Source organism: Apis mellifera, linkage group LG13 (assembly GCF_003254395.2).
Source record: "Apis mellifera strain DH4 linkage group LG13, Amel_HAv3.1, whole genome shotgun sequence".
Classification (NCBI taxonomy): Eukaryota; Metazoa; Arthropoda; class Insecta; order Hymenoptera; family Apidae; genus Apis; species Apis mellifera.
In genome coordinates, this window is record NC_037650.1 from 4,528,452 (window position 1) to 4,553,452 (window position 25,001).

At 41.0% G+C, this 25,001-nt stretch overlaps 2 protein-coding genes across 2 annotated transcripts; one reads left to right on the forward strand and one right to left on the reverse strand.

Annotated features, from left to right (window-relative positions):
* Positions 1-275: 275 nt before the first annotated feature.
* LOC724378 (BMP and activin membrane-bound inhibitor homolog) lies at positions 276-21,882 on the forward strand. The gene is made up of 3 exons (XM_001120213.5): positions 276-783; positions 20,194-20,466; positions 20,871-21,882. Exons 1-3 carry the CDS (start codon positions 651-653, stop codon positions 21,122-21,124), a joined length of 660 nt encoding a protein of 219 aa, XP_001120213.2. The 5' UTR covers positions 276-650; the 3' UTR covers positions 21,125-21,882.
* Positions 21,883-21,945: 63 nt separating this feature from the next.
* On the reverse strand, positions 21,946-24,667 carry LOC408416 (suppressor protein SRP40). Its single transcript, XM_391963.6, has 4 exons — positions 24,208-24,667; positions 23,388-23,844; positions 22,813-23,301; positions 21,946-22,722 (listed from the first exon to the last, which is right to left on the reverse strand). Exons 1-4 carry the CDS (start codon positions 24,414-24,416, stop codon positions 22,486-22,488), a joined length of 1,392 nt encoding a protein of 463 aa, XP_391963.3. The 5' UTR covers positions 24,417-24,667; the 3' UTR covers positions 21,946-22,485.
* Positions 24,668-25,001: the final 334 nt, after the last annotated feature.

The following is a 25,001-nucleotide window of genomic DNA, read 5'->3' on the forward strand; positions in this document are numbered from 1 at the left end:
ATTGGAAGTAAATTTCCGGATCTATCCAGACACTCATAGTCGAAACGATTTCGATTGCCAAGTTACGGCATAAAATTAAGCAGAAATCGTGTGGTATACGCCGCTAGATCACAGATTGAACGACAGCCGTTGAACGTGCGTTGTATTGTATGCGTTCACGGTGCGTGGTTCACCGACAAGGGGCACACTATCGCAGCCGGAGGCGGGACTCGTTTAAAAACTATCTGGCGAGTGTTCTTCGCCGGGTGCCCCTGGTGCGCGCCAGCCGCGGCGGAGTCGTCCGGCTGCACGCCGTTTGCTTTTCGAGACCGAAGTGAGTCAGTCAGTCAAGCGTCGACCATCGTCGGGATTGGACGCTCGTGAAAAACCACTTCCACCAGTCCCCCGTATCTCGCGTCTGCCGCTAAACCGTTTTCCTTTTTTTTTTTTTTTTTTTTTTTCCTTCGATCGTTATGAATGTTCGAAACGGGATCGCGACAGACACGAGTCGTGAGTAATAATTTCCGATCGAATCAATACGAATCGTATTCGATGGGGTTTCGATCGTTTCGCAGCGAACAGTGTCGAAAGTGAACGCTCACGTGAACCTCAAGTGGACGGGATTCGCACGAATAAACGAAGTAAAGTGCGTGTTGCGAGATTGAAATAAAATGTTGTCGCGGGACTTGTTGACTTTCGCGACTATGGTGTCAAGTCTAACTGCGGCCGTTGGCGCTTCCGTGGATCTCGATTCGGGGGACTACGAGGTGCTGGCCGATAACGAGGGGAAATCCGATGACAACGGTAACGTTACATTTTGAGTGGATGATTTCATGGGAAAGTCTGGGGAAACTGGGTCCGTGACACCAGCGGGCGGGCGTCGAAACGACCGCGCGAACGGGTGTGCACGTGGGTGGCGCCAGACACCAACGAACAAATCGATGAAAATAATGGAATTGTCGTTCCGTTCCCGGTCGAATTTCAATTCGTTCGTATCGGTTGGTGTCTCGATCGATCCAGAGATTTGACACGATTTTTGCGCAATTTTTATCGATCGAGTTGTTCCGTTGCATTACGTTTCCTAAGGCTAAGGTTTATCGTTACACGTGGCCAGCGCAGCTCGAACGTGTATATCGGAATATCATTTATTCTCGATACGTGTCTTTTCTTCCGGAGGCATTTTATCCGTCGAGCGATTGAACGTGAGCGATTCGTATCGATACCGGCATAATAAATGAACTTGCGGCGTGTAGTTGTTAAGCTTTAAAACGAGCTTGATATCCGATCGATGCGAAGATCAATTAAGACGGGGAATGCGATTATTTTCTTTTCCCTTTTTTTTTTTTTCTCTCTTCGACTAACTTAAACGCGCAGAGAACGGCGGTGGCGCGTAGCATGTGCGAGGAATCATTTTTCTCGTCCTCAAAAACTTTTCGACTGGCTGCCACTCGACTTTGACGCCAGAGTAATAAAAGTCGGGAAACGCCGCTCTCTAAATTAAGACCACTGAAGTCACTGAAGTACATTAATTGGCTCGGCCTTTTCTGCATGCTCCATGACACTCGGGATTCGTAGAAATGACCCTCGAAAATTCTGAACGCTTTGTCAAACTGCCTCGAATTACAAGGTCCGCCAGTACGGCGGAGCCACATCGAGTTCGAGTACATCGCGTTCGAAATTTATAATTTGTAAAGGCTAATGAAAGGCTCGATAAAGGATCGGGGAGGGTTGGTTTTATCGTGGAACGTAACCAAGGGGAAATGGCAGGGACGCATAGGATGCGTTGAATGGTTGGAATCGTTTAAGCAAGTGTCCCGACGATAAAAGGGGGAAAGGGGGGACGGGAAAAAAGTGAAGATAAGAGGGAAGCAGATGCAGCCGTGGTGCGGCTACGTCATACGGCGGCTCAACCACGATAATTGCAAAATTGTACGTTCCCTGAAACGTAGAAAAAAGAAGAAGAAAAAAAAAAAATAAAAAATAAAAAAAGATTTACACCAGCATGCCATTTTAAAACTCGTTTTTTGTGGCGGGCAAGCAACGCGGGGCAATTAAGGACGCGTGCAATTTCAACGTTTTATCACGATGCACGTGAGTATTCGAGTGATAATAAGAAAGAAAGAAAAAATAAATAAATACCGGAGCTTCCTCCCCTTCCCTTCTCCTTCCCTTGCGACACAAACTGGGCAATCTTGTTTTCTCGGAGAAAACGGGCAAAGCAAAAGTAAAAGGAGAAGAAGGGAAGGAATGCAGGAAGAGAACGATCGCAGGATCGACGAAAATCAAGTCGCTGCGACAAACGCGGCGAGAAGAGGATAAACGGGGATGTTCGAAAACGGTTGAAATGATTCGATGCGATACCGATCGATATCGATTCGAACTGGCGCCACCTGGGATGCGCGTCCCGTGGGATTAATAGGCGGGGTACGTGGCCAAGCCGTACGAATTCCGGTCAAACGTGGCGCGCTTGCGAAATAATAAATATTTAAATTTTACCGTTCGCACGATACCGAGTTTAGAAAGACGATAAAGTATGTGTCGGGCGCCAGCTAGGCGCGCGGATAGCGGAGTACATAATATAATGCCTATGTGCACGATACCCACCTTCCGACACGCTTGTCCGCGCGGTCCTCGCTTCACTTACATCGCTACGCGCGATTCTTCTTCATCCGTGCAATTCGAGAAATCCCTCCCCCCCCCCCCCGTTCGAAATATTTGGCCAAAACTTGGCCGTTGCGGATAAAAGCAACGTTTAATTTTCGTTTCTAATCTGCCCGATAACGAGATAGAAGAGTCTCCTTACGTAATCGTACGATACAATAAATCATAGATTATGCATTACGTTGCGTTATTCGATGGATTACCTAACAGCTTCATCCAATTCTCGTATACCGAATATAGTGGAGGAAATGGTCGGCGATGTTCGAATTTTCGCACGCGAACAGTGGAGGGCTGTTGATGCGTCGCGATCCATACGTACGCGATGGGATGGGATTCCGGTTCACGGAACCATTTCACTCCGGCGTTATAGTTTCTCAGACACATTCGCATTCTTCGTCCCGGGAAAAATGCTTCTCTCCCCCGCTTCTCTCTTCTTCTACCGTTTCTTGGATCGCGAAGAAGCCGTTAATCTAATGCATCCGACGAATCCGGGGCCGTTTATCTACTTGAGCCTCAGTCGATCCCTCGTTTCGAGGAAGAACGATCCGTGCACAATTTTATATTTATAGTGCTCGCAGATTAGAAAGTTCGTCGCGTTTTTCCCGGAAATCATTACATCCCGAGATCGGTTTGTGTATCGACACGCTCGAGAAACTCTTCGATCGATCGATCAAAGTGACAATGCGTGTCGGTTTTTAACGCGCGCATCCGGCGAGTCGTGCGCAGAAAACATTTTTCTCGTATTTTTCAAAGGTTGATTAAGAGAAAAAGAAAAAGAAGAGAGAGAAAAAAAAAAAATTACGTAAATCTCCGAGGTTCGAATCTCTTATCTTACGAACGAGTTACAAACAAGTTACGGAATTGTGATAATTCTCTTGGTTCGGTACGTTGCAGCCGGTTGCATATTTATAGACTAGCGAGGTCGATTTTACGATATGAGTCATTCGTTTCGAATCGCAGACGCACAATTGTCAGTTTTTAACAAATGTTATCGAACGATTGTTGAAGAAAGGGGGTCCAAGAGTTATCTACTTCTTTTTTACACGCGCGAATCGATTCAAATTTTTCTCTTCGAGGAACGATAATCGATCGGAGAAAAAGCGAACGTTTCGTTGTTCAACTTGAGAAATCGTTTCTCACCGGCCGGAAGTGCAAACGCGGTTCAAATCGAGTCGAGATAGAAGACAACGCGTCCCAGAAATAGAGAAAGAAAGAAAGAAAGAAAGAAGGAAAAATACGAGAGATGTCAAAAATTCGAAACGAAACGAAAACGCTCTTGTCTCGAGGGAAGTAACCGCGTCGAAAAATGCGAGCTCATCCGCGCGCCGCCGACAAACGTAACGCATGCACGCACACGCGGGTACAGCCGGTGTTTCACGTGTTCACACTCGGCCGAGTTGCAGCTGGTGTTACGTGCGCTCGTCCACACACACACACACATATACAAGCGAACACAGAAGCGGCACGGTGGCGCCTGTCGGCCACACAAATGTGCATGCGTGCGTGACGAGTTTATACCTCTTTGTCTTGCGCACGTCCACGCGTACGTAAATACACGGTTTGCACTCATACACGCGCGCAAACACGTACGCCGAACGCATTTTGCGCCGCGTCAAAGTGGCCTGGCGGGTGTGTGGGTGAACCAGTGATCTCGTTTCGTTTTGACAAAGTATAAGAAGCAATAAGAATGGAGGAAATTTCTCTCTCGCCGGGAATAACGAAAAATGGATCGTTTATTCTCGGTCGACGAAAATTGGAAATCGTAAATTCATCTCTTCAAATCCCCTCCAATCGATTGCAAATTTTCCTTCTACGGCTATCTTGGTATTTCATATATCTAGATATGGACATAAGTGTACGGAAGTGTCGATTGTCGTTTTTACAAGTTGAGATATTATTATACGTATATGGTTACACCATGTAATCGCAACAGAGAACAACACCCGGACGTGGATAAAAGTTAAGACATTTTTCTTGGCGCCCTCGCGCTCCATACAAACCACCCACGTATCAACCGCTATCTGCTTCCGAATCGGGGCCCAACGAGTTATTTACAGCCACTTCGCTATCGTTCGAATCGTATGCTTAAATTAAATTCGATCGTGTTGCGGGAAAAGAAGAAGAAGAAAAATGAATCGAATCGCGCTTAATTCGAATTAATCGGGAAAATTAATTCGTGGGAAAAGGATGAACTCGATTGCCGCTCGAACTGCTTGAGATTTATTTAAAAGAAAAAAATTAATTGGAATCAACGCATTTATCTTTCTATATATATAATTTATAAATCTGTGAAATGTCAACGAGAAGGGAGGAGAAAGTTTTATTCGTGAAACGTTTAATTTATGGGTGAGCGTGCGCGATAATTCATTCACTCGCTCCTTTTTATTTATTTCTCTCTTTTTTTTTTCACCAGTCATTCGATTCTTCTCTCGTTATTAATTAAATATAAAGAGAGATTAATCACGTTAGATCGGTTACGTCGAGAAGTGACGGTGATACTTTCGCTTCGACGGTTCGCAATCATTGTCCACGAATCGGATATATTCGATTCGACGTGCACGACTTTAATGACTTTCGTTTTGCATTCAATGCAAAACGAACGAAAGAGAGTTCCTCGTCCCAAGTTCCTCGCGAATAAAACTTTTTATTCATTTTCGCGGGGCGCGTGAAAAATGCGCTAGCATATTTCGTTACTCTCTTCCTCGAACTTGACCTCGTTAGCAGCAATAATGTAAAAATGGTTCTCGTTATCGGGACGATTTTTCTCCTCGAATTGCACAACGAAGACGACGCATTCAACGACCCACGAATAATCGTTTATAATCGTATAATCGTAATATTTTTCTCATTGAATTTCATCCATCAGAGGGAGATTAAAAGAAACTTGGAAACTTTTGGAGCGATTCTAATTGATCTTCGTTCGGTAAAGTCCGAAGAGACACACGTGTAGACACACGTTGGGGAAAAGGAAAGAGAGAAAAAATAATGACTCAAGGGGGGACGAATATAACTTGACTGTTTGAAACCCGTGTCCCGTCCTATCGACCTTGTTGAAATTCAAAAATGGTTGCAATGCACTCCCGACCGCTCGATGCACATGCATACGATAAATATGCGTCAAACGATACGCAGCGTGCATTATTGCATCGTGAAATTCACATGATCGTGTATTCCGCATCGTTCCGTAATAAGCATGGCTGAAGTTTGCCGAAGTGGCGTGTATTAAAATTTATGCAATCAAAAAAAAAAAGAGACGAGGAAAAAAGGAAGAAAAAAAACACAGCGTTCGCGCACTCTATGATAAATAAACTTCTATCATAAAACGTCGTCTACCAGGCGTGGTTAAGCATCCAAAGACGTCACTAGACCGACACGTAATGAATATTTTTCTTTTTTCTTTTTTTTTTTCCTTTTTTCCTTTTTTTTTTTTCCTCCTTTTTTCATCGGTGGCGCCAAACGGCCATAAATTCTTCGCTCGTCTCATCATAAATGCAAGACGTATCGCTGCTTGACTCACTGTCATACGCCTCGATCCTCTACGATCCGAGCCTTAAGGCAAACACGCTTTAAATTCAATCAAATCCTTCCTGTTCTATCCCGTGCCTGGAGATATCCGTGAACGCGAATAACACCCCTTCCCTCCCCCCCTGCACCGTTCAATGATGCAACTTGAATTCGATTATACTTGGAAAAGAGCGTGTCCCGGAAGCTTTCAATCTTCTGGAAACACCGCCGACCCCATTACCCCGGACACTTTTCCTTTCTCCGTCCCGTTCCCGATCGTCGGTCGTTTCCCTCCGTCGATTCGTTCGATTCCTCTCCCTCGGCCTTCGCTTCGAAACGCGCTTGATATTCCGCGAGGGTACTCTCTGAATTTGATTTGTCGACGGTACGCGTCGCGCACAAAAGGATTCCTTGGACGTGGATGGCGCCTAAGGAGCAATATAATCTCCGTGGTGGTGGTGGATATCGATCGATCGAGAATGCAAGGCGGCGCTCATCGTCGGATGATGATAATCGGCAAGCGGAGTAGACGACAGGGAGGCCCGCATACAACTGCGTTCCGTTTACTATCGACTATCGATCAAAAAAGAGAAAGAGAGAGAGAGAGAAGGAACTTATATTCGTGGCATTTCGAAGAGAGGCGAGGACGGAGGCGAGGACGGATCCGCGCGAGAGTTCGAGGCTGAGTCGCGGGCGTTATGTTAATACGGTGCTTCGTATGCGCCATGACACCGCGTGCAGGCACGCACGCACGCACGCATGCGGCATGCATGCATCCAGTGCAACCGAGGATGCGTCGAATTCGAAATGAACGGGGCTTACCCGTTTTGTGCCAACCACACTCCGTTCGTTGCCTCCTCCTCCTCCTCCTCCTCCTCCTCGCGCGAATTTCGCGTCCAATTAATCGTGAAAGGATTAGGAAAGGAGGAATGCATCCTCCGTTGCGAGGATTTATCTATCTATCTTTCACGCACGGGTGAAAAATTTATTACGAATAGAGTTTGCGTGAGTTATCGTTATTATCGATTATCTCGAAGGAGGGAATCGAGAACACGCTCGTTAATCGCGTAATCGGTAAATGTTTTCTTGTTATTCAGGCAGAATCGTTTAGAACCGTTTCGTGTTGTCCACCGGACGGGTGTACGTATCGTTTTTCGAGATAACGCAACTTGTTAAACGACTGAGTCACGGTAAATAACGATAGTTGTATTACGTATGTCTCGTTTTCGATGCGAGCGTAAGTAAGTATCAACCGCTCCTTTTCCATCGCGCGTCCATTTGCATGATGCATTTGTCGCGTGTGTGTACATCTGGACATCTTTATTTCATCACGCGCCGTTCCAAAGGCAACGGAATTCAATTAATAGCGGTAGTCAACCTCTTCCTTCTTCGAGGAACTCGAATTAACCATAGGTGAAGTCGAGTCACTTCCATTCTCGGATGGAACGCCACGTGTCGCGGCCGGATCGAAATCTCTCTCTCTTCGCTCGTTCCGGCCATTAGTTTCGAGCCATCGAAATCATCCGACACTAGTCGATGATCCCCCTCCCCCCCTCCCCCATTAACAGCGTGCTCGACTCTCGATCAATTAGCCGCAACCTTCCTCCTTTGGAAAACAGCAAGGAACTTTTTATCCCTCGTTGTCGTTCGTCGCTACATCCGAGAACGAAATTACACGTGACTCGCGAGTCAATCTTCCTGATTGATCGAAATTCTCGATCGAGAAACATTTGATTTCGAAATTTTCGTACGATTGGAAGAAAGATTCGATAGGGAGGAAAGATAGGGAGAGCGTTCGATTTTTGCGTGCATTTAATTACGACAGATGGTTATCTCCTGGTTGGCGCTATCGATCATCGATAAAAGCATAAAAGCTGACGCAATTTCCGTATGATATATGCTCGTTGTATTATACGTACCTATCGATACGTTGTGCAACTCTCAAATGCATTTTCTTTTTTTTTTTTATCGTCGCAACAGCAGAATGTTGCTACGAGTTTTTTTATCTCGCACGCACGATTGCTATTTCCTTTTCTCGCAATGATTTGCTGCCAAATTACGCTCGAGCGAGGGCACGTCGCTCTTGGCTACAATTTTCTTGCACCATTATATATAACCACCACCGGTTCACCTTCTTTCCAATCTATGCCGTTCCAATTGATTGCATAAAAATCATTTCTCAATGAACGCTGTTCATTAAAAAAAATGTAATATCCTTCGTAAAAGAAGAATTTTTCAGTTCCATGTTTTGTCACGTAGTTAAGTTTCATTAAACTAAGTAAAATGATTCCATCCTTATTTTCCTTCCCTCCCCTTTTTCGAATTCGAAAATGCGCATGCATTCTTTCCAGTCTCTGCAATTAAGACGTTTATTAAATTAACGATGAATCATTGTAATTTATTCGTCGGTTGGCTATTTAACGCGGAGAAAAGATTCTTAATAAAAAAAAAACTTGCAACGACGTTATTCGTTCCGATAGATAATAAAAATTGGATCGATTAAATCCATCGCGGTGCAAGAATGTTGCCAAGATAATTAATGCTCAATAGCGATCGAGTTAATTATAAAAAAAAAAAAAAAATAGTTACTCCTCGAAACAGTTATTCCATCAAATAGATGATCGCTCAAATTAAGCAAGCAGCTTACTCTTTATTTAGATTATTAATTACGCCCGATAATAAAAATTTCGATTAGGCTCGATGATGTTCAATGATGTTTTCGTAAAATACCGATCCTTTCTCGAAAATTATTATTCTTCGTATTCTTGTGTAATTTTGCGCGATGGCGTATCAATTTTCAAACCGGAAATTAATTTATAAAGTAATTTATAAAATATTGGCGACGATGCAATTTCATTTAAATGGTCGTCCCTCGACATACACCGAGTGATAATAATCTAAGCAGGATCGAGCAATTATCGCGCTCCTTGACTATTAAACAGTAGAAATCGTTTCATAGCGGGGAATATAGTGGAAAACATAATAGAGAAACGGGCGTTCTATGCATTAGCTATGCTTAATAGCACATTCCTACTCTACCGTAATTACAATGAGCCTCTATATATAGCCGATGCCGTGACAGATTTGCAGAATCAATGTCAACGATTCCAAGGAGACGCCTCTATAAATACTCTTGCCTCACGGTATTTCACCTGGGTGCGAATACAGGTGGAGAAATACAAATCGATCCGTTTCAACAGAATTGAAAGAATGGAGATCAGGCGATTCAGCTCGCGCACGCGTATCGATTTACCTCGTCGTTTTACCTCGTTTCCTCGATGAGAATCGAAAATACTTTTTAAACGACCTTTCCCATCCCATCGATATTTCGATGAATACTTTCTCGATCTCGATCCATCGTTGAGATGATAATTAGAAAGACGTGTCACGCGATCTATCAGAAGCAAATTCCTTCGCGTGTACATTTCTCGTGGTTGAAAAGAAGCGAACGTGCTTCTCGAGCGCGACAGAGAATTGGCGGCGTCCAAGCGTGAAAAGAAAATGATAAAAAAGGAAAGGAAAAAAAGAGACGCACGTGAAATTTATTCCTTCCTGCGCGACGATTAAAAGAGTTCGGCGCTGGCCAAGTAAAACAAACATCGATGAGAGAAAAAGGAAGAAAGTCTTTTGTATTCGCGTATATCGAGGCCGTGCCGCGTCCGTATATCGGCGACGCGCGTTGCCTCAACGATCCTCAGTGATCCTTTGTGAATCCCGTGCGCGCACATTTTAAAACCATTATTAGAGATTTTTCCACCCTCATCCTCGTGATATTCAAAATTCCACGCGTTTCATGGAAACACGGCTCGTCGTGTATTCACCCAAGACGTGGCGTGTAACAACCGTGGCGAACGGGGAAGAAAAGAAAAGCATTGAAAAGTGTCGGTTGTATCTCCCCGAGCGGCGTACGCGCACGTGAGTTCCCTAACGTACGTGCCATGTGAAACAAATTGGCCGAAGGACGGAAAGCTAGGAAACCGCGCGCGGTGGAGCTGCGGACCTGTCGCTTTCTTTTTTCATCTTCTTCTTTAACGATTAACGCGGCAAATACACCTTTGACTCGCGGCTCCTTATTCAGTTTTAACACCCGTCTCCGTTATTCCCGTGGAAAAAGATTTAATTTCGATTTTCAAACGGAAATTCTATTTTTAGAACAACTTTCGAAACGAACAAATGTTTGAGAGAGAGAGAGAGGGAGGACAATAACTGCGGAAAGAAACTTTTACCTTTTTGCATTTTCCAACAACTTGATGCATCCGTATACGATGATTACGAAGCGTAGACGTACACGCGCCATTTGTATCCCGCGTTCTCGTAACAATTTTCAATCGTTTTCGATCGATCCGTGACTCGTGATACGATTCTTCTTGATCCATTCGGTTACATACCTGAAAGAAACGCAATGAGATATTGCATCGTAAACACTGACGTAAATACCAATGTAAAACCTGCTTGTTAAACTTCAATGCAACTGTAATTATACTCGACGCGACAAATAAGGAGGCACACTCTACGTAATTATTAGTATCCTCTCGTTGAAGATAGCAGGCAGTTGTTAAAAGCTAGCTTAACTTATTAATTTTTATTTTCTTCTTCTTCTTCTTTTTTTTCCAAGTAGCAATGCTATTTCTAATTGACTTTGGAATCCATCTAAAAGAATTATGTTAACGTGAGTTCGTGGATTCGATAGAAACGTTGAAATCCGTGAGAGAAAGGTTTCACTTCCTTCAACTGAGGAAGACCTGTTCCGAACGATCGAACTGTACTTCCTTCGTGGTTGGCCGACGGATTCTTTGTTTCTATAGTAAATCATCGGATACTTGGGTGACAGGGAAAAAGGCGTCCCGCTACCTGGACGATCGTGCCCCCTTTTTCTGACTACCTATTTTTCCAACGACCAGAAAATATAAAAGAGTTGGTGATTCTTCCTAATTCTATTCAAACCTGTTAAATGTTGATGCGAATATTATTTCCTGAACGCGAGAAGATGGCGTTTCATTCGATAATTTCGACGCGTAACAAGACTAATCGAGGATCGTTGCATCGACACGCGAGCTAGTTTCAACTACAAGTATTATTTACTCAGCCAACGCACTTAAAGAATCATCGTTCCTAGCCTCAACCGTTCAATTGAGCTGAAGCTTCGAACGGACAAGCAAAGAGGACATTTTACTTTACACGTCCACGAGCTATTCGTCAGAGTTTACTTCATCCAACACTTAAACGCAACGCCATAAAATTTCGATCTGAATCGGGGCATTTCTGCGGAATCGTAAAAGGAAAATGGCACGATTCGCTTTACGAGCAACGAACAGATATTTAACGAGCGACATTTCGTTAACGGATTCAAAGATTCTTTCTCCTTCCTTCGATACAACTTGCTATCACACGATACGATTCTTTCTCCTCCTTCGAAACGATACATAACTTGGTATCACACGATACGATGAAGAAGAAGAAGAAGAAGAATCGGATATGGAAGGTTACCTGGTGAAAAAGAAGAAGGAAAGAAAAACGAAACTCGATTCGTTTTATCGAATTTACGTTTGCGTTAGTGGAAATTGGAACGGAGCCGGGGAGTAGCGATAATTAAAGGTGGCTCTTGTATATTCGGCGAAGCGAAACGACCAAGGATTATCATAAAAGGTCCGCGATCCACGCATATAATTTGGAGCAATTTGGCAATTGCATGTAATTGATGAGAATGCCTTTTACTTGACGATGGCCGCACCGCGTCCACGCAGCCAAGTTAAGTAGGGCTAATCACCGGTTTGCCTCTCTCGAAAACATCAAGAACCTGCCTTCTAGCGCCGAAATACCAAAGCTCGCGATACGAGCTACACGCACACGGGCGCATGACAAGACAACGGGGTTATAGTCTAAAATACATATACCTGGCCCCTGGAATGGCGGGACCCAGAAGGAGGGACCCTCCTTCCTTCCCAGAAATAAGGGCCTCCAGGCCCCTATTGTTCTTGCTAATTGCCACCCCGCATAACCACCCGTCCTTTTCTTGCCTTCCCTCCCCTCCCCTTTAATGGCCAGGTACTTCGGGGATGATAGTTACAGGTCCCAACGCAAATACCAGCTTCGTACGTAACCCCTTTGTGAAACGAAAATTAGCCGAAACCCGTAGATATATATACCCCCTCCTCCCCTCGCCGGGGACAATTTTTCGAGCAAAGTATTCGTTACAGGAGAGCTGATTGCCTTCGGCTATAACCTTCGATGAGAGATCTTGGAACCGTCGGTTTATGGCTCGTCCGTGAGTATAGTTCGAGAAGATCGAAAGTATGTACAGGATACGGTTTCTGGATCGACAGTTTTCGACCCTTTCGAAATTTGCGGTGAACGAAAATTCGAAAAATTCGCTCCATTCGAGTATTCTTCAATCTTTATCGCTTCCGTTTGATTTAAGATCCTTTATTCATTATACGCCATTAGGCGCCATAAATTTCTTCGTTCGCATAACCGAGATACGATCGGTGAAATTAGTATCCTCGATAGCGAATGGGCCAACGAAATGACCAAGTAAAGCTTTCTCTTATTTAATTGACTCGAACCGTTGATCCGTTGGTAACCGTGCAGAGTACAGAGAAGTTTTGTGCCGTGTTCCAAGATCGTATCGTTGATTTTCACGATGATTTAATGCTTTCCGTCCGATCGTTAACTCGGCGTTAATTTAACTTTCTTGTCCCCCTAATCGACGGATCCATAGCGTACGCGGAAATGAAACGATTTTTTTCTCCCTGTGTGTCGCGATAACGTCTACACCTATTATAAATTAATGCTAATTATCTTTACACGTTTCTGCATAACTATCGTTTTCTATTCGAACGATATCGACGCAATTACTAATGCGACACGGTTTCGTCAACGACGTCGTATTTCGTTGCATTTCGCCGTTTATAAGAAAATAATCGCAGTTGCTCGAACAAAATATCTTAACGATTCTTCCTTCCTTCCTTCCTTCCTTCCTTTCCTCGCTAACCTAAAAAATGATCCTCGTAACGTTTTACGAGCCAATATCGACAGAGAGTTTACGAGAGTTTTGAGAAATTATCGAAGCTTCAAAACAAAGGCATAAACCTCGCGTAATTCATATTTGCCCATCTCTTGGCAAATCATTCGACGCAAACACGGAGGATTGAAAAAAATAGTTGCATCTCCCCTCCCAATTTAATTCGTTCTCCTTGCCTCGTAAATCCGTGTGACCTAACGTGCCAGCCCTGAAAGACCGTGAAGGGGGAGGGAATATTCCAAGTTCCAAAGAGACGTAAAGAGTCTGTTCTGGAAGATTGCGACACCTGAGAAAGCCAGCCATTCGCGAAATTGATTTGGCTCGTGTCACCGTCAATAAAGAACTTAAGTAGCCCTTTCTTCCATTCGACGTGGAATCCGGTCGGGCTCCCTTCTCCAAGCCCTCCTCCCCTTCTCCCGGGGAGGACTTCGCAACATCACGAAAAGCAAAAGTTTTATTGAGCCAGGGTTCCCGAGTCGTCAGTCGTCCGCCTGAGAAAGGAAGAGGAAGGGAAAAAACCGGCCCATTATGCGGGTGCACTTGTCGTCCGTTCGGCCAACCTTTTTTGCATCGTTGCATCTACTATAGATATATCGCTCCGCTCCGTTACTCTTATATTTTATCATCCGTTCTTCTGACGGAACATATATTCTTCTACATCCGCACGATAGAGCATATATATACCGTCGATCGAGAACGCATTCCATTCGGATGCTTGGCTTAAAGATGCTTGGTAAGAATATTAATTTCGTTCTTAATAACAAGGAGAAAAAATTGCCAAGAATATATTTCTCTCCTTCTCTCTCTCTCTCTCTCACGACGTGAAATTCTCGGGAGGAGAAAAAAGTTTAATCGATGCCTTGTTCTTGGCCAGTCATCCTTATTAAAAAAAAAAAAGAAAAAGAAACGAGGGAGAAAGAGAGAGAAGGAAAAAATCCATTAAACGGATGCACTGTTGTCTTTTAAGATTATATATAACGTTGTATGTACCTTGGTGATTCAATGACCAATCCACCGTGGGTCAAAATATCTACGCAGCCGCAATAAAAGGTATCTTAGACCTCCTGGGGAGAAACACGGGGCCATCTTTCGTTGCAAGTCAATGAAGAATCGGCCAAATTCATGCTGTATCCGGCCCCGTTTAATGGGGATCATTAGTTACAGCTTTTATCGGTTGTCTGTCCACTGTCCCGATCGGAGCGGCATGCTCAAAATCTCCATAAAAAAAAGGATATATATATATATATACATATTCCAAGTTAACGAACCAATTAGCCCGTTTCCCATTAAACCCTACTAATCTCCACCGATCTTGACAATTGATAGCATAACTGTGTCCTGTTTACAAGCATTCGGATATATTTCTCGTACTACTTTTTTAATCCAATTCGGCCAATCATCAAAATTCTCAAATAAAATATTCTCTCAAGGCTTCTGCAATCCCTATAAATTAAAGCGTGTATATTAAAGCGCCGTCGTCGAAGAATTCGGCCGCGATCCAAAACTATTTCACCGATATAAAAGGGGTACAGGAAATTTGTTCAATATCCGATCCCATTCATCGCGGATCGCTGCTTAACCTTCTTCCCGCGCATCGATCCGACGACCCGTACAGTATTCGAATACCACGAAGACAGCGTGCCGCCTCGACCAAAGTTTCTCACGAATCTTTCGAGGAACTGACCGGGGACCGGTCCTTCTGTTCTCGTCCTCCTTCCTCCTTCCCCTCCACTTTCTCCATCCTCCTCCTCCTCCTCCTCTTCGTCCTCTTCCTCCTTTGGTGGCCACTCCTTTCGGCCTCGGCGTCGATGAGGAACCTTCCGTTCCCGAGGACCTTTTTGTTTTCGTATAACGTCCGCAGGTTCATAGCCCACTCGCGGCCAGGATACGAACAGGTGTCCCGCGGTGGATCATAGAACGTGACTCGTTTCGCCAACCTCTCCTTTTTTTTTTCCTTCCCTCCGTTTCTTTTTCTGTCCTTTTAAAAACCGTTTATAATTCCCACTGCTACCTTAATACTCTCGCCGCCCGTTCCACTCATTTTTCGGCTCCGATCGCGTGTCCCAACCATCCTCGTCCAACCATTTGTAATAAATCGTCATTGTTCGTAGATGGGAATAAATTGGATGTTGCGATGAAAAAAATAATGAACGTAATGTATGATTTCATATGCATTTGTAACAATTCGTTTCGTTACGATTGTCTGATTAAAGTTCGATAACCTGAGTCTCGAATTCCGTAACGTGTTTCGCTACGAGCGAAAGATCGGTTGATCGACAGGCGAATAGACCTGCTTCCGACGAGGCACGTACAAAAGTCGGTGTGTACCATTGCCAAGAGATTGAGAAACGACCCTTCCCTCGTGCATCATTCGTCTTCCATGCGCGCGAACCAGCAGAGTTTAGATAGTTCGTAATCTCCGCTGTAATCCCTGATCGTTGTCTTCTGGAATATATATATATATTTTTCTTTCTTTCTTTTTTACAATGACGACTTTCCTTCCTGGCATGGTGGATGCAAAGCGAATTCGTCACCACGGGTGTGCTCCTGTGTGAAATTCAACGCTGACACTCGACCACCAACGCGCTTTATGTCCCAGTGGAATACTAATTGCGGCAATTTAGAACGGTGGATGTTGCTAATTAGAAATTAAGATAGCCCGAGTCATTCCGTGTTTTACAATTACCTCGTAACGCGGTTACCGGAATGAACAATCGAGCATACCACGGTCTAAACTTTCTCTCTTTGCGTCAGACTCTGAATAACATCGATCAAAAATGTAATAAACTGAGAGAGAAGAAAAGAAAAGAAAAATTCATCCTATTATCAGAAAACTTACCTTTCCTTCATTGAACAAATAAGAAATCGTGTAGCATGATCGAATCGGGACTTCGATAATCAACAACTGCTAATTGCATAACGCATTAAGGTTACTCCTATTAATTAAAAAATCCGATAAATTCGTATTGGATCGGTTAGACGCCATTAGATGCTGCAACTCGTCGTTCTTACTCGACTCCTTTACAACAAAATAAAATTTACGGGATTTAAATAAATGTGCGCGGGTATACGCGAGGGGCGTCGTTACGCAATGTACGCGCATTACGGATACACTTGAGGGAACCAAGAGAAACTCATTAGTTTCATCATTGCTGTCGGTGGTGTACGCTCGGCTACGACGCAACCCGTGCATGTATACATATACATGGGTCGTCGCTCTTCTAATTGCATATACAACGGGGCTCGTTCAAATCAAGTTTCCGTCGAGCACGACTTTCTATCCTCGGGCATGTTGCACGAGTCGTTTGGATAAACGAATCGTAACCCTTCGTACCACGCTTTTAGCGACTCGTTATCGACGCGGGTATCGATTATCTTTTTTGCTCGTTCAATTCCGCATCGATCGAGCCGAGCTTCGCCGGGGAGCTTCTTATTTTGCCGGGTGAAATTCTAACGAACCGTAACGAGAAAATAGTTTCTCGTAGAGAGAACGTTGCGGTTAAGATATATGTATATTTATGGATTGGCAGAGATTAATAGAAATAAATACGAATGAATCGAAAAAGAGGAAGGAGAAAAGATTTGGTTAATTAGCTAATTTTCGAACGTACAACAGGCTGAGCGTACTTCGAGTTCGTCTACATAAATGAATATTTAATTCATTAGATAAGAAGCGAGTCGAATGAACCCACGACGCCTGTTGTTGTAGTTTCAACAAATAAACAAGTTTATCTGAGAGTTACAAGTAACCAGCACGTGTATCTCGTTAGATTATATCCAATGTCCCGGCCGGTTACATACATACATATATATATATATCTAACGTCAGTAAGTTAAAGGTTAAGCTTCATCGAAAGCGTGTTATATAGTGTGCGCGTCGCTAAAAGCTTTTATCGAAGAGATACGAATACCATCAAGCGTATATTCGCCGATCGTGGCCGAAGAAATCGGACAGTTTTACGAGCGCAAAACATATTAGAGAGAACGTTCGTCAAGCGTTTCAGACGTGTCTACCTTTTTACCCGCGACACTGCGAATTATATATTTTTCTTTCCCCCCTCTCTCTTCTCCTTTCTCCTCCTTTATTCGATTCGCGAAAAACAAGAGCAAGCATTTACATAAATTATAGATATAATCGATAACGCTGTCACGTCGAGGCCAATTTGAATCTGGAAAAAGAATAAAACGTATGTTATTTTGGAATAGAAAGTAAAGAAAAGAAAGGACTTACTAGTTAGCTTCTGGAAATTTTCAGTCCATTTCCAGTAAAATAGTTTCTCGTAGTGGGGAGGGGAAATAATATAGGGAATCGAAGAGCATCGATTTACTTTCATGCTTCTCGAACCTGTAATCGTTTAGCAACCGAAGGAAAAAATGTAAAACAAAGAAATACGAGCAACATGGCCGGAGAATGAGGGAGACAGGGGGTAGAACCCGTCGGGAAATAATTAATATGCCATGGACGCATAACGAACGACCCCGCGAAGCAGTCTGTTTGTTTTCGGACGGGTCTTCTTCGACTCCAGGCATGTCGGCCGTATCTCTCTTTTGCCCGGGCCTCCTCGACCTCCCGCTGCTTCCCCTTTTCCCTTTTTATTTTAAACGCACACGAGGCCCTTCTCCGCGGCTCCCTATTTCTTTCCCTCTCTCTCTCTCTCTCCTTCCTCCACGAAATACAGTTCTCTCTTGTCTTTTCTTACCCGTTACTTCACTGCTCCGTTTGAAAAAAAGAAAAGAAAGAAAGAGAGAGAGAAAGAGAGAAATGAAACTTCAAATTACATACCTCATAATGAAAAAAAGACACCGATCGTTTTAAGAAAAGGAGTCTTCGTAGAGAGAGAGAGAGATAAGAATACTTTGCATCTAATTGAAATTTCTACAAGAAGTTTATGCAATCCGGAGAACAGCAAGAGAGAAATTTTTCTTAAAAATCCCTCTTCAACGAGTGTTCTCTGTCGCTCCGAAAGGCTCGTGAGAGCCGACCAACTGAGCGAACAGCGGCTCGGCAGCGGTGCACACACAACGAGAGGCCGCATGCCTCTCTCCATATATTCTCTCTACTTTAATCTTTCTTTTGTGACTCGGCTGTTTTAACGTTTTTTATTCCCCGATGAGCTGGGCCTCGTGGACCAAACGGAGAGGAAGATGCGCGACGAAGGAGGAGGGAACGAAAGGGCGTAGGGGAGAAGAAGAAAGGAGATTGAGAGAAAGAGAGGGGAAAGGGTACCGCTACGAGCTTATTAGCAAGAAGTAAGGAGAGAAAGAGGAGGACGCAAGAAGTTTCGTCGAGGGAGAAAGGATCGTTCAAGGAGGGGAAGAGAGAGGATTCGGGGGTAGACGTCGGGGCAATATCTTGAATAAAGACGATCTCGCATTACCATAATAAACAAGTGTGGTGCGGCTAATCGTTGCAAAACCAATGTTCTTTGTTTCCCCGACGAAAGGGTTTGACACGCTTCAAAGTAATTTCAAAGTTCCATCTTGATCGATTCATCGCATCTCTTTGTGGCTCGATGACAAAAGGCTAGAAGAACGTTCCAACGACAATTTCACGAGAATTATCGAGGTGACGATATTCGATCGTGCCTATGAATTATTCCATCCCGTTAATAAATTTTTGTTGCGGTGGAATCAACGTACGTGGCGGATCTACGTGCGTGTAAAATAAATTATATTCCATCGGGCGAGAGAAGAAGTAAGGGGGAGAGCCTGAAAGAAGGCTAAACTGGCAAGAATAAAGTTACGGATAAAAAGATGGCTTCGCATTATCATAATAAACAAGCGGTACGATGGTTAGTCACTGCGAAATGCTCCATGTCTCTCTGTTTATTTCATGCAGCTCTCATTAACACACCGCGAGAGAGAACTCTACTCTCTCTCCGTGTATAATGTATATTTACGCTATGTCAAGCACGGTCCCAGTGTATCGAGCCTGTTCCTCGAGGTAGATTTCTTCCAGACCCCCCCAGTTGAAATCCTTTCAACCAGAAGATCTCAAAACATTTCTTTTCACTACTACCAAAATTTTCCATCACTGTATCATTTATTTTGAAAAATTTCCTTTGATTAACTAAGAAATGTATATACACACTTTGCTCCTTTTTTATTTTCCTAAAATTATATATATATATTTTTTTTAATTATTATTATATACCCAAAGAAAATTACAAGTCTCTTTAAAGGAATATAAATAAACGAAGGAATAAATGAATAAAAATGAATAAAGGCTTGGTAGCCGGCAGGTAAATGAAAGTATATATAGCATTATATGTATACCTGTTGCAACGAGCAGGGTATAATCTTTTATGACTTTAGTCGGGGTTATTCATTAAGGAAAGCCGCCAATTATATCAACGCTGTTACATTTAGGGTGCTTGAATGCTTGAACATGCTTAACGATCCTAGAATTATATTGCGCGAATTGTATTATCAAGTACAAGATCTATAAACAAAGATGAATTTATAATTAATTAGTAAACCGAGTAATGTATTACCTGAATTATATTAATTCGTTGATTAAATCTCATCACGTTTGAAACGTTTGAACTGAGGCGAATACGAAGGGAACGTATGTGGATGACCCCGTGATGTAACATCATTAGTCAGAATGATTCATTGATCAATCATAAATGTCATTATCTAAAACATATGAAGAAAAATAATGAAAAAGAAAAAAAGATTTTCCTCGAAATAGTGTCTTGCTGTCTTTATCGCACTTTCAATATTATTCCAATTCAGAAGAACATTCTCTGACCTCAAAGTTCTCTCCCTCTGTTCGAGGATTTCGAATTTCGATAACATTAAAGATTAATTTATATAGCGTTGATCTTGTAATATTATTTTTCTTTCTTCATGGACGCTATTCTTCCGTGTAACGTGAACTTGATATCCTTGCATACAATTTTATCCCGTTCGCTGGTTTTTAATTTTATCAAATCTTATTAAAACATTAAAACATTCCGTTTGTAGTGGAAAAAAAAAATTAATTAATCTCGTTATCGTTTATCTTACTTCTTTTCATTTCACAGATTCGCCGCACATCCGAGAAGTGAGGTGTTACTGCAATCAACCAGAATGCGTACCTCAAGGATACATGTGCCGCGGCAAAGGCTGTTTTACGGAATTACCATCCAATGCAAATCCATCATTATTAAGGGCAGAGCATAACGCTTACAGTGGTTGCCTGGATGAAAACTTCAAAGAACGGCAATGTCCCACGGGATATCTTTGTTGCGAGCAGGATCTTTGCAATCACGTGGATAGTCCAGCCATGAGAAACAGGCTCAACAAGACTCTTCAAGGTTAAATGAATATATTCTCATTTCAATATCGTTGAAATTGTATAGATTTGATGCAGTGCTTGATCGATGCTTTCCATTTTTTTTATGCATTTCATCGTTTATTTTGTTATTTTACATTGCAAAACTGCTTTTTAACGCTATTAATTCCACTGATCAAATTTTTTTTACATAAATTATGAAGAATTTTTTTTCACTTGTTCCATATACATATAGATACAAGTTAAAGAAGCGTACATACAACTATACAAACTTCTATTTCGTACACATATACAATGTCTCGAATCGTTGATTTAAAACAATAGCGAAAGTTGAAGGTTGTATGAATTTATGAATAATGATACCTTTTACATAATTTATTTCAAACAAGCTCGTGTATATAACGAAATACTTTTTATTATTAACAGTGTTGGTGGGTGATCAGCGACCTTTTCTCGGCCCGGTTCAACCGATCAATCATGGAGGTCAGTCAACAGATGGATGGTTCAAGACTGCCACAATCGCTGTACCGATTTGCGGTCTAATCGTTCTACTGATACTGGCCAGTCTTGCCATTAGATTACTTCAGCCTGTACCGACGCAAAGCGACAAACTTGGACCACATCGGATGCCCGATAATGGGCCGCCATTATTAGGACCACCAAAAGTGCCTCTTGTTTAATTATCTCGCAATACCCCAAAGACGTTCGATAAAGCGGATAGACATTAGTAAGACTAATTAGAAAGCTAGCGGGCTTATATAGCTCCACTTGGCTGTGAATTTTGTGAAAAAAGAAGCGACTGCTATAAATTATAACATTGCGTGTTGTGCATCGATAGATTGCAATTCCTCGAAACGACGATCAATCGTCATAAGATTGAAGAGTGAGAAAAGGCCAATGAAATAGGACCTTTGTACATGACGTTAATTAAAAAGAAGAAAAAAAAAAAAAAAAAAGAAAGAAAAAAAAATGAAATGCATGATATCGCCTTTATTATATAGCATTGTAAATAGATTATGTATTTTATATCGTGTATTAGATGATATCGCTTATTTAGGCGGCGTACAAATTGTAATGTAATCGCGATTTACGATATCGTCGAATTTTCCTAGATCGATCGAAAAATAGATCAGGCCGCAAGATCATGATAATGTTACGATATAATCTCAAGGGATACACATATATAATCCTGCAATAAGAAAAAAATATCTTTTCCATCGAGGAACAATATCGATAAAAAAAAAATGAATGAAGAACACAAAGTCTGATTGTTTTCTTTTTAATCGTATAAGATATCTTTTTTTGAAATTCTATTATTCTGGTACATCGTGTACTCATCATATAGCAATTATATTCCATATAAATATTATATTGTGATAGTATGACATAACTCTGTGTATGATAATTATATTATTAAGTATGTACCACAATTGTTTTACAACATGTGTTACTCATGAGGGATAAATCGATGCGAAAATCGACTTAAAATATATTGAAATAATTTTTCAGTAATCGGTCTCTATTTATTTTCTCCTTTTATCAATTACATACACGTACTATATCGATACCCGATATATAGGAAGGGTACGTCATTATTCCGTAAAATAGGTAATCTATTTGATCAGCTCAGAAAATTTGTTTTGTTTCGTTTCGAAATAGTAACCATAAAATGTTAGTATAATATAAATGTTTTGGCATCACAGTTTAAAATCGTACAATTTTCACATTCCTCGTCTCATTACAATTTCCATTTGTCTCATACCTTGTTACACATTCACGATCCATGTCACTTCCTTTTTATGGGAAAAAGTGTATTAGCTTATAAAAATACTGCTTAAGGTATGTATCTTTATTTGTATCTACGATTTGATCTTCCCAAAAATTGGGACATCAGTCACGTTTAATTGAAATTCGAGCAGGACATTGTGTTCCATCTATGTACATGTAACACAGAGATACTATAGGTTTTGCTCGATGTTATCAGTCGGCCGTCATAACCCGCATGACGGGTTTCAGCTACATCAGTTAACAAGTCATTGTTCTAGGATAGTATTTCACCAAATGATTTAACGTAAGCTTCGTGAAGTTTGTTAATAAAATCTGGATCACTCCTCAACAAATAATTAAAAGCTCGAAGAAATTGATTTTTTGTCAGTGGTTCTAATGGTCTAGTTAAAGGTTCAGGTGGACTAGGAGCAGCAAACATTACAGGAGGAATTAAAGCTGGTGCTGATCCTCTTCCCGATAAAGTAGGAGCCGTAATGATATCTTCTGATGCCTAATTAAATTAAAATCATATTTTTAAATTTTCCACTTATTGATACTTATATAAAAATATCAATATGAATTGATGTACATATCTACTTACCGTTGTCGCAGATGCATTAGCAAATAAAGATGCAAGTGGATTTGAGTTACTAGAGCCAATAATATCTGAGGCTTGATGATTTGTTGAAGTAGAAGATGATGCATTAGTGGGTGATTGTATCCTAAGAAATCCTGTAGTACCATTTGTATCACTAGTACTTTGATTTATAGATGGTAAAATTTCTTGAGTTAGAGATGCAGGTGTAGATATCATTGAATCTTGTTGAGATGCAGTCCTACTTCGTTTTTTAGTTCTGTTTGAAGCATTAGTATTACTAGCATTATTAGCAGTTATTATAGCAGTCGGAGTTGTTTGAGATTGTTGTTGAGTAGCTGGCTGAGGAGTTATAGATCTATGTTGTTTTTCAATATGTTCGACTGTATGAGCTGTTAGATGTGACATTAATCGAGCAAGAATAGGATTACTTTCATTTGTAATAGTCCCTCCTGAAGTGGGTTGATCTCCAGCTTTAAAATGTCCAGTATTAACCTGAAAAGATATTAAAAATTAATATATATTCTATCTTTTATTTTGAAATCATAAATACGATTGATCGCAAATTATATAATACTAACTTTTGCCTTTGCAAAAAAATCCATTACACTCTGTGAAGTAACATCTGGACCTAATGGTGCAGCTAATGGTCCAGACACATCATCTGCTGCAGGAGTACTTAAAGGAGACTTAGTATTAAGCACTTCTTTAATACCTCCGCTTCCACTGCTACTGTTATTTCTATTAGTATTAAAATCTTCTTGAGCTTTGCTAAGCATACTGAATATATCAACATTATTCACATTAGGACCACTATCCTTTTTCACATTAACGGTAGGTTTATTATAAGTCTTGCGATTTTCCTCTGATTCTTTGATAAGTTTATTTAACATTGCACCAATGCGTACACATTCCTCTTTATCATAAAACCAAATACCATAAATGTTGCATCTAGAATTTCTATAGAGTAAAAAGGGTTCTTGAAGTTGTAAATCCAAACCCTGTGTAACTGGTTCTACTAGGTTATTTGTATTTAATCTGCAAAAAGGATATAATTTATATAATAAATAAAGGATTTAGTTATAATTTATAATTAATTTATTTCGTTAATAAACAATTAAAAATAATTTTTCCATATAAGAAAATTATAACAAATATTAAAATATTTAATATTTTAATTAAAATATATTTTTTGAAATATTATCTTTATATAAATACCACAAAATACAATGAATAATACGAGCGAATAATACGATTTATATATCTATATAATTCATTATATATATTTATGTTATTCATTAGTCTTTGAACGTTTTTAAAATATTCAAAAAATATAGACAAACATTTATACATACAAGTATACGTGTATGCATATATGTATTATGTATGTATATACGTTACCTATTCATGATCAGAACACTGTTATAGGGCTCGCCATTTCGTGAATATACAAATAAAGCACCTTCAATATTAGTTTTTTCCCACTCATTATTAATTGCGTTAAAAGTATAAAGTGCTACGTGTGTTGCAGTCTCTAGAATATCTTTTACATAGGGGTCTACTCGTTTCAGAGCGGCCACGTTCATTCGTAACCCTGTTAAATCCGTCATCGTGTTTCTACAGTTTTTTACAAGTAGTCTATATCTTATGAGATATAAGAATAATCACTCTTTTTCTAATTCAACTGAAATTTAGTTTAACCGTTTGAGCCGATCACTAAAAGCACTATATTTTAATATAACGCAAGTAGCTGCTTGTATAATAAACGTCATACTAGATTTTAAGGTTGATACCGTTGTTATATCTGTGGGTTAGTAACATCAGAGAATGTCGACGCTTCCTTTCAGTTTGCTTCAGTGTGTGTTTTTGATTGGTGCAAAACTAACCAATCACATAGATTGAAATAGACATTCAATCCTAAATGGAGGATCAAACAATTATATATCCAATCAAATTGTTAGAAATTTTGAAAATATGAGCCAATAATATGACAATAATATAATTATAATGCTTTTCATATATGTTCAAACGTATATAATTGCAAATTACAAGCCCCGGAGAATGTTATTTTTAAGTTTTCACTTTTACGGTAAGTTCCATTAATCCAAAAAAAGAGTGATCTAAAAACGAATGATAATGTTTTCTTTTAAATTCCTACTAAACAATAATTCATGTAGCTTAATTAATATTATCTT

Coding starts and splice junctions, on each gene's coding strand:
- LOC408416 (XM_391963.6), bottom strand. CDS start 24,416: ATGACGGATTTAACAGGGTTACGAATGAACGTGGCCGCTCTGAAACGA. Junction 23,845..24,207: donor AGTGTTCTGATCATGAATAG/GTAACGTATATA, acceptor TCCTTTTTGCAG/ATTAAATACAAATAACCTAG. Junction 23,302..23,387: donor ATTTTTTTGCAAAGGCAAAA/GTTAGTATTATA, acceptor ATATCTTTTCAG/GTTAATACTGGACATTTTAA.
- LOC724378 (XM_001120213.5), top strand. CDS start 651: ATGTTGTCGCGGGACTTGTTGACTTTCGCGACTATGGTGTCAAGTCTA. Junction 784..20,193: donor GGGGAAATCCGATGACAACG/GTAACGTTACAT, acceptor TTCATTTCACAG/ATTCGCCGCACATCCGAGAA. Junction 20,467..20,870: donor GCTCAACAAGACTCTTCAAG/GTTAAATGAATA, acceptor TATTATTAACAG/TGTTGGTGGGTGATCAGCGA.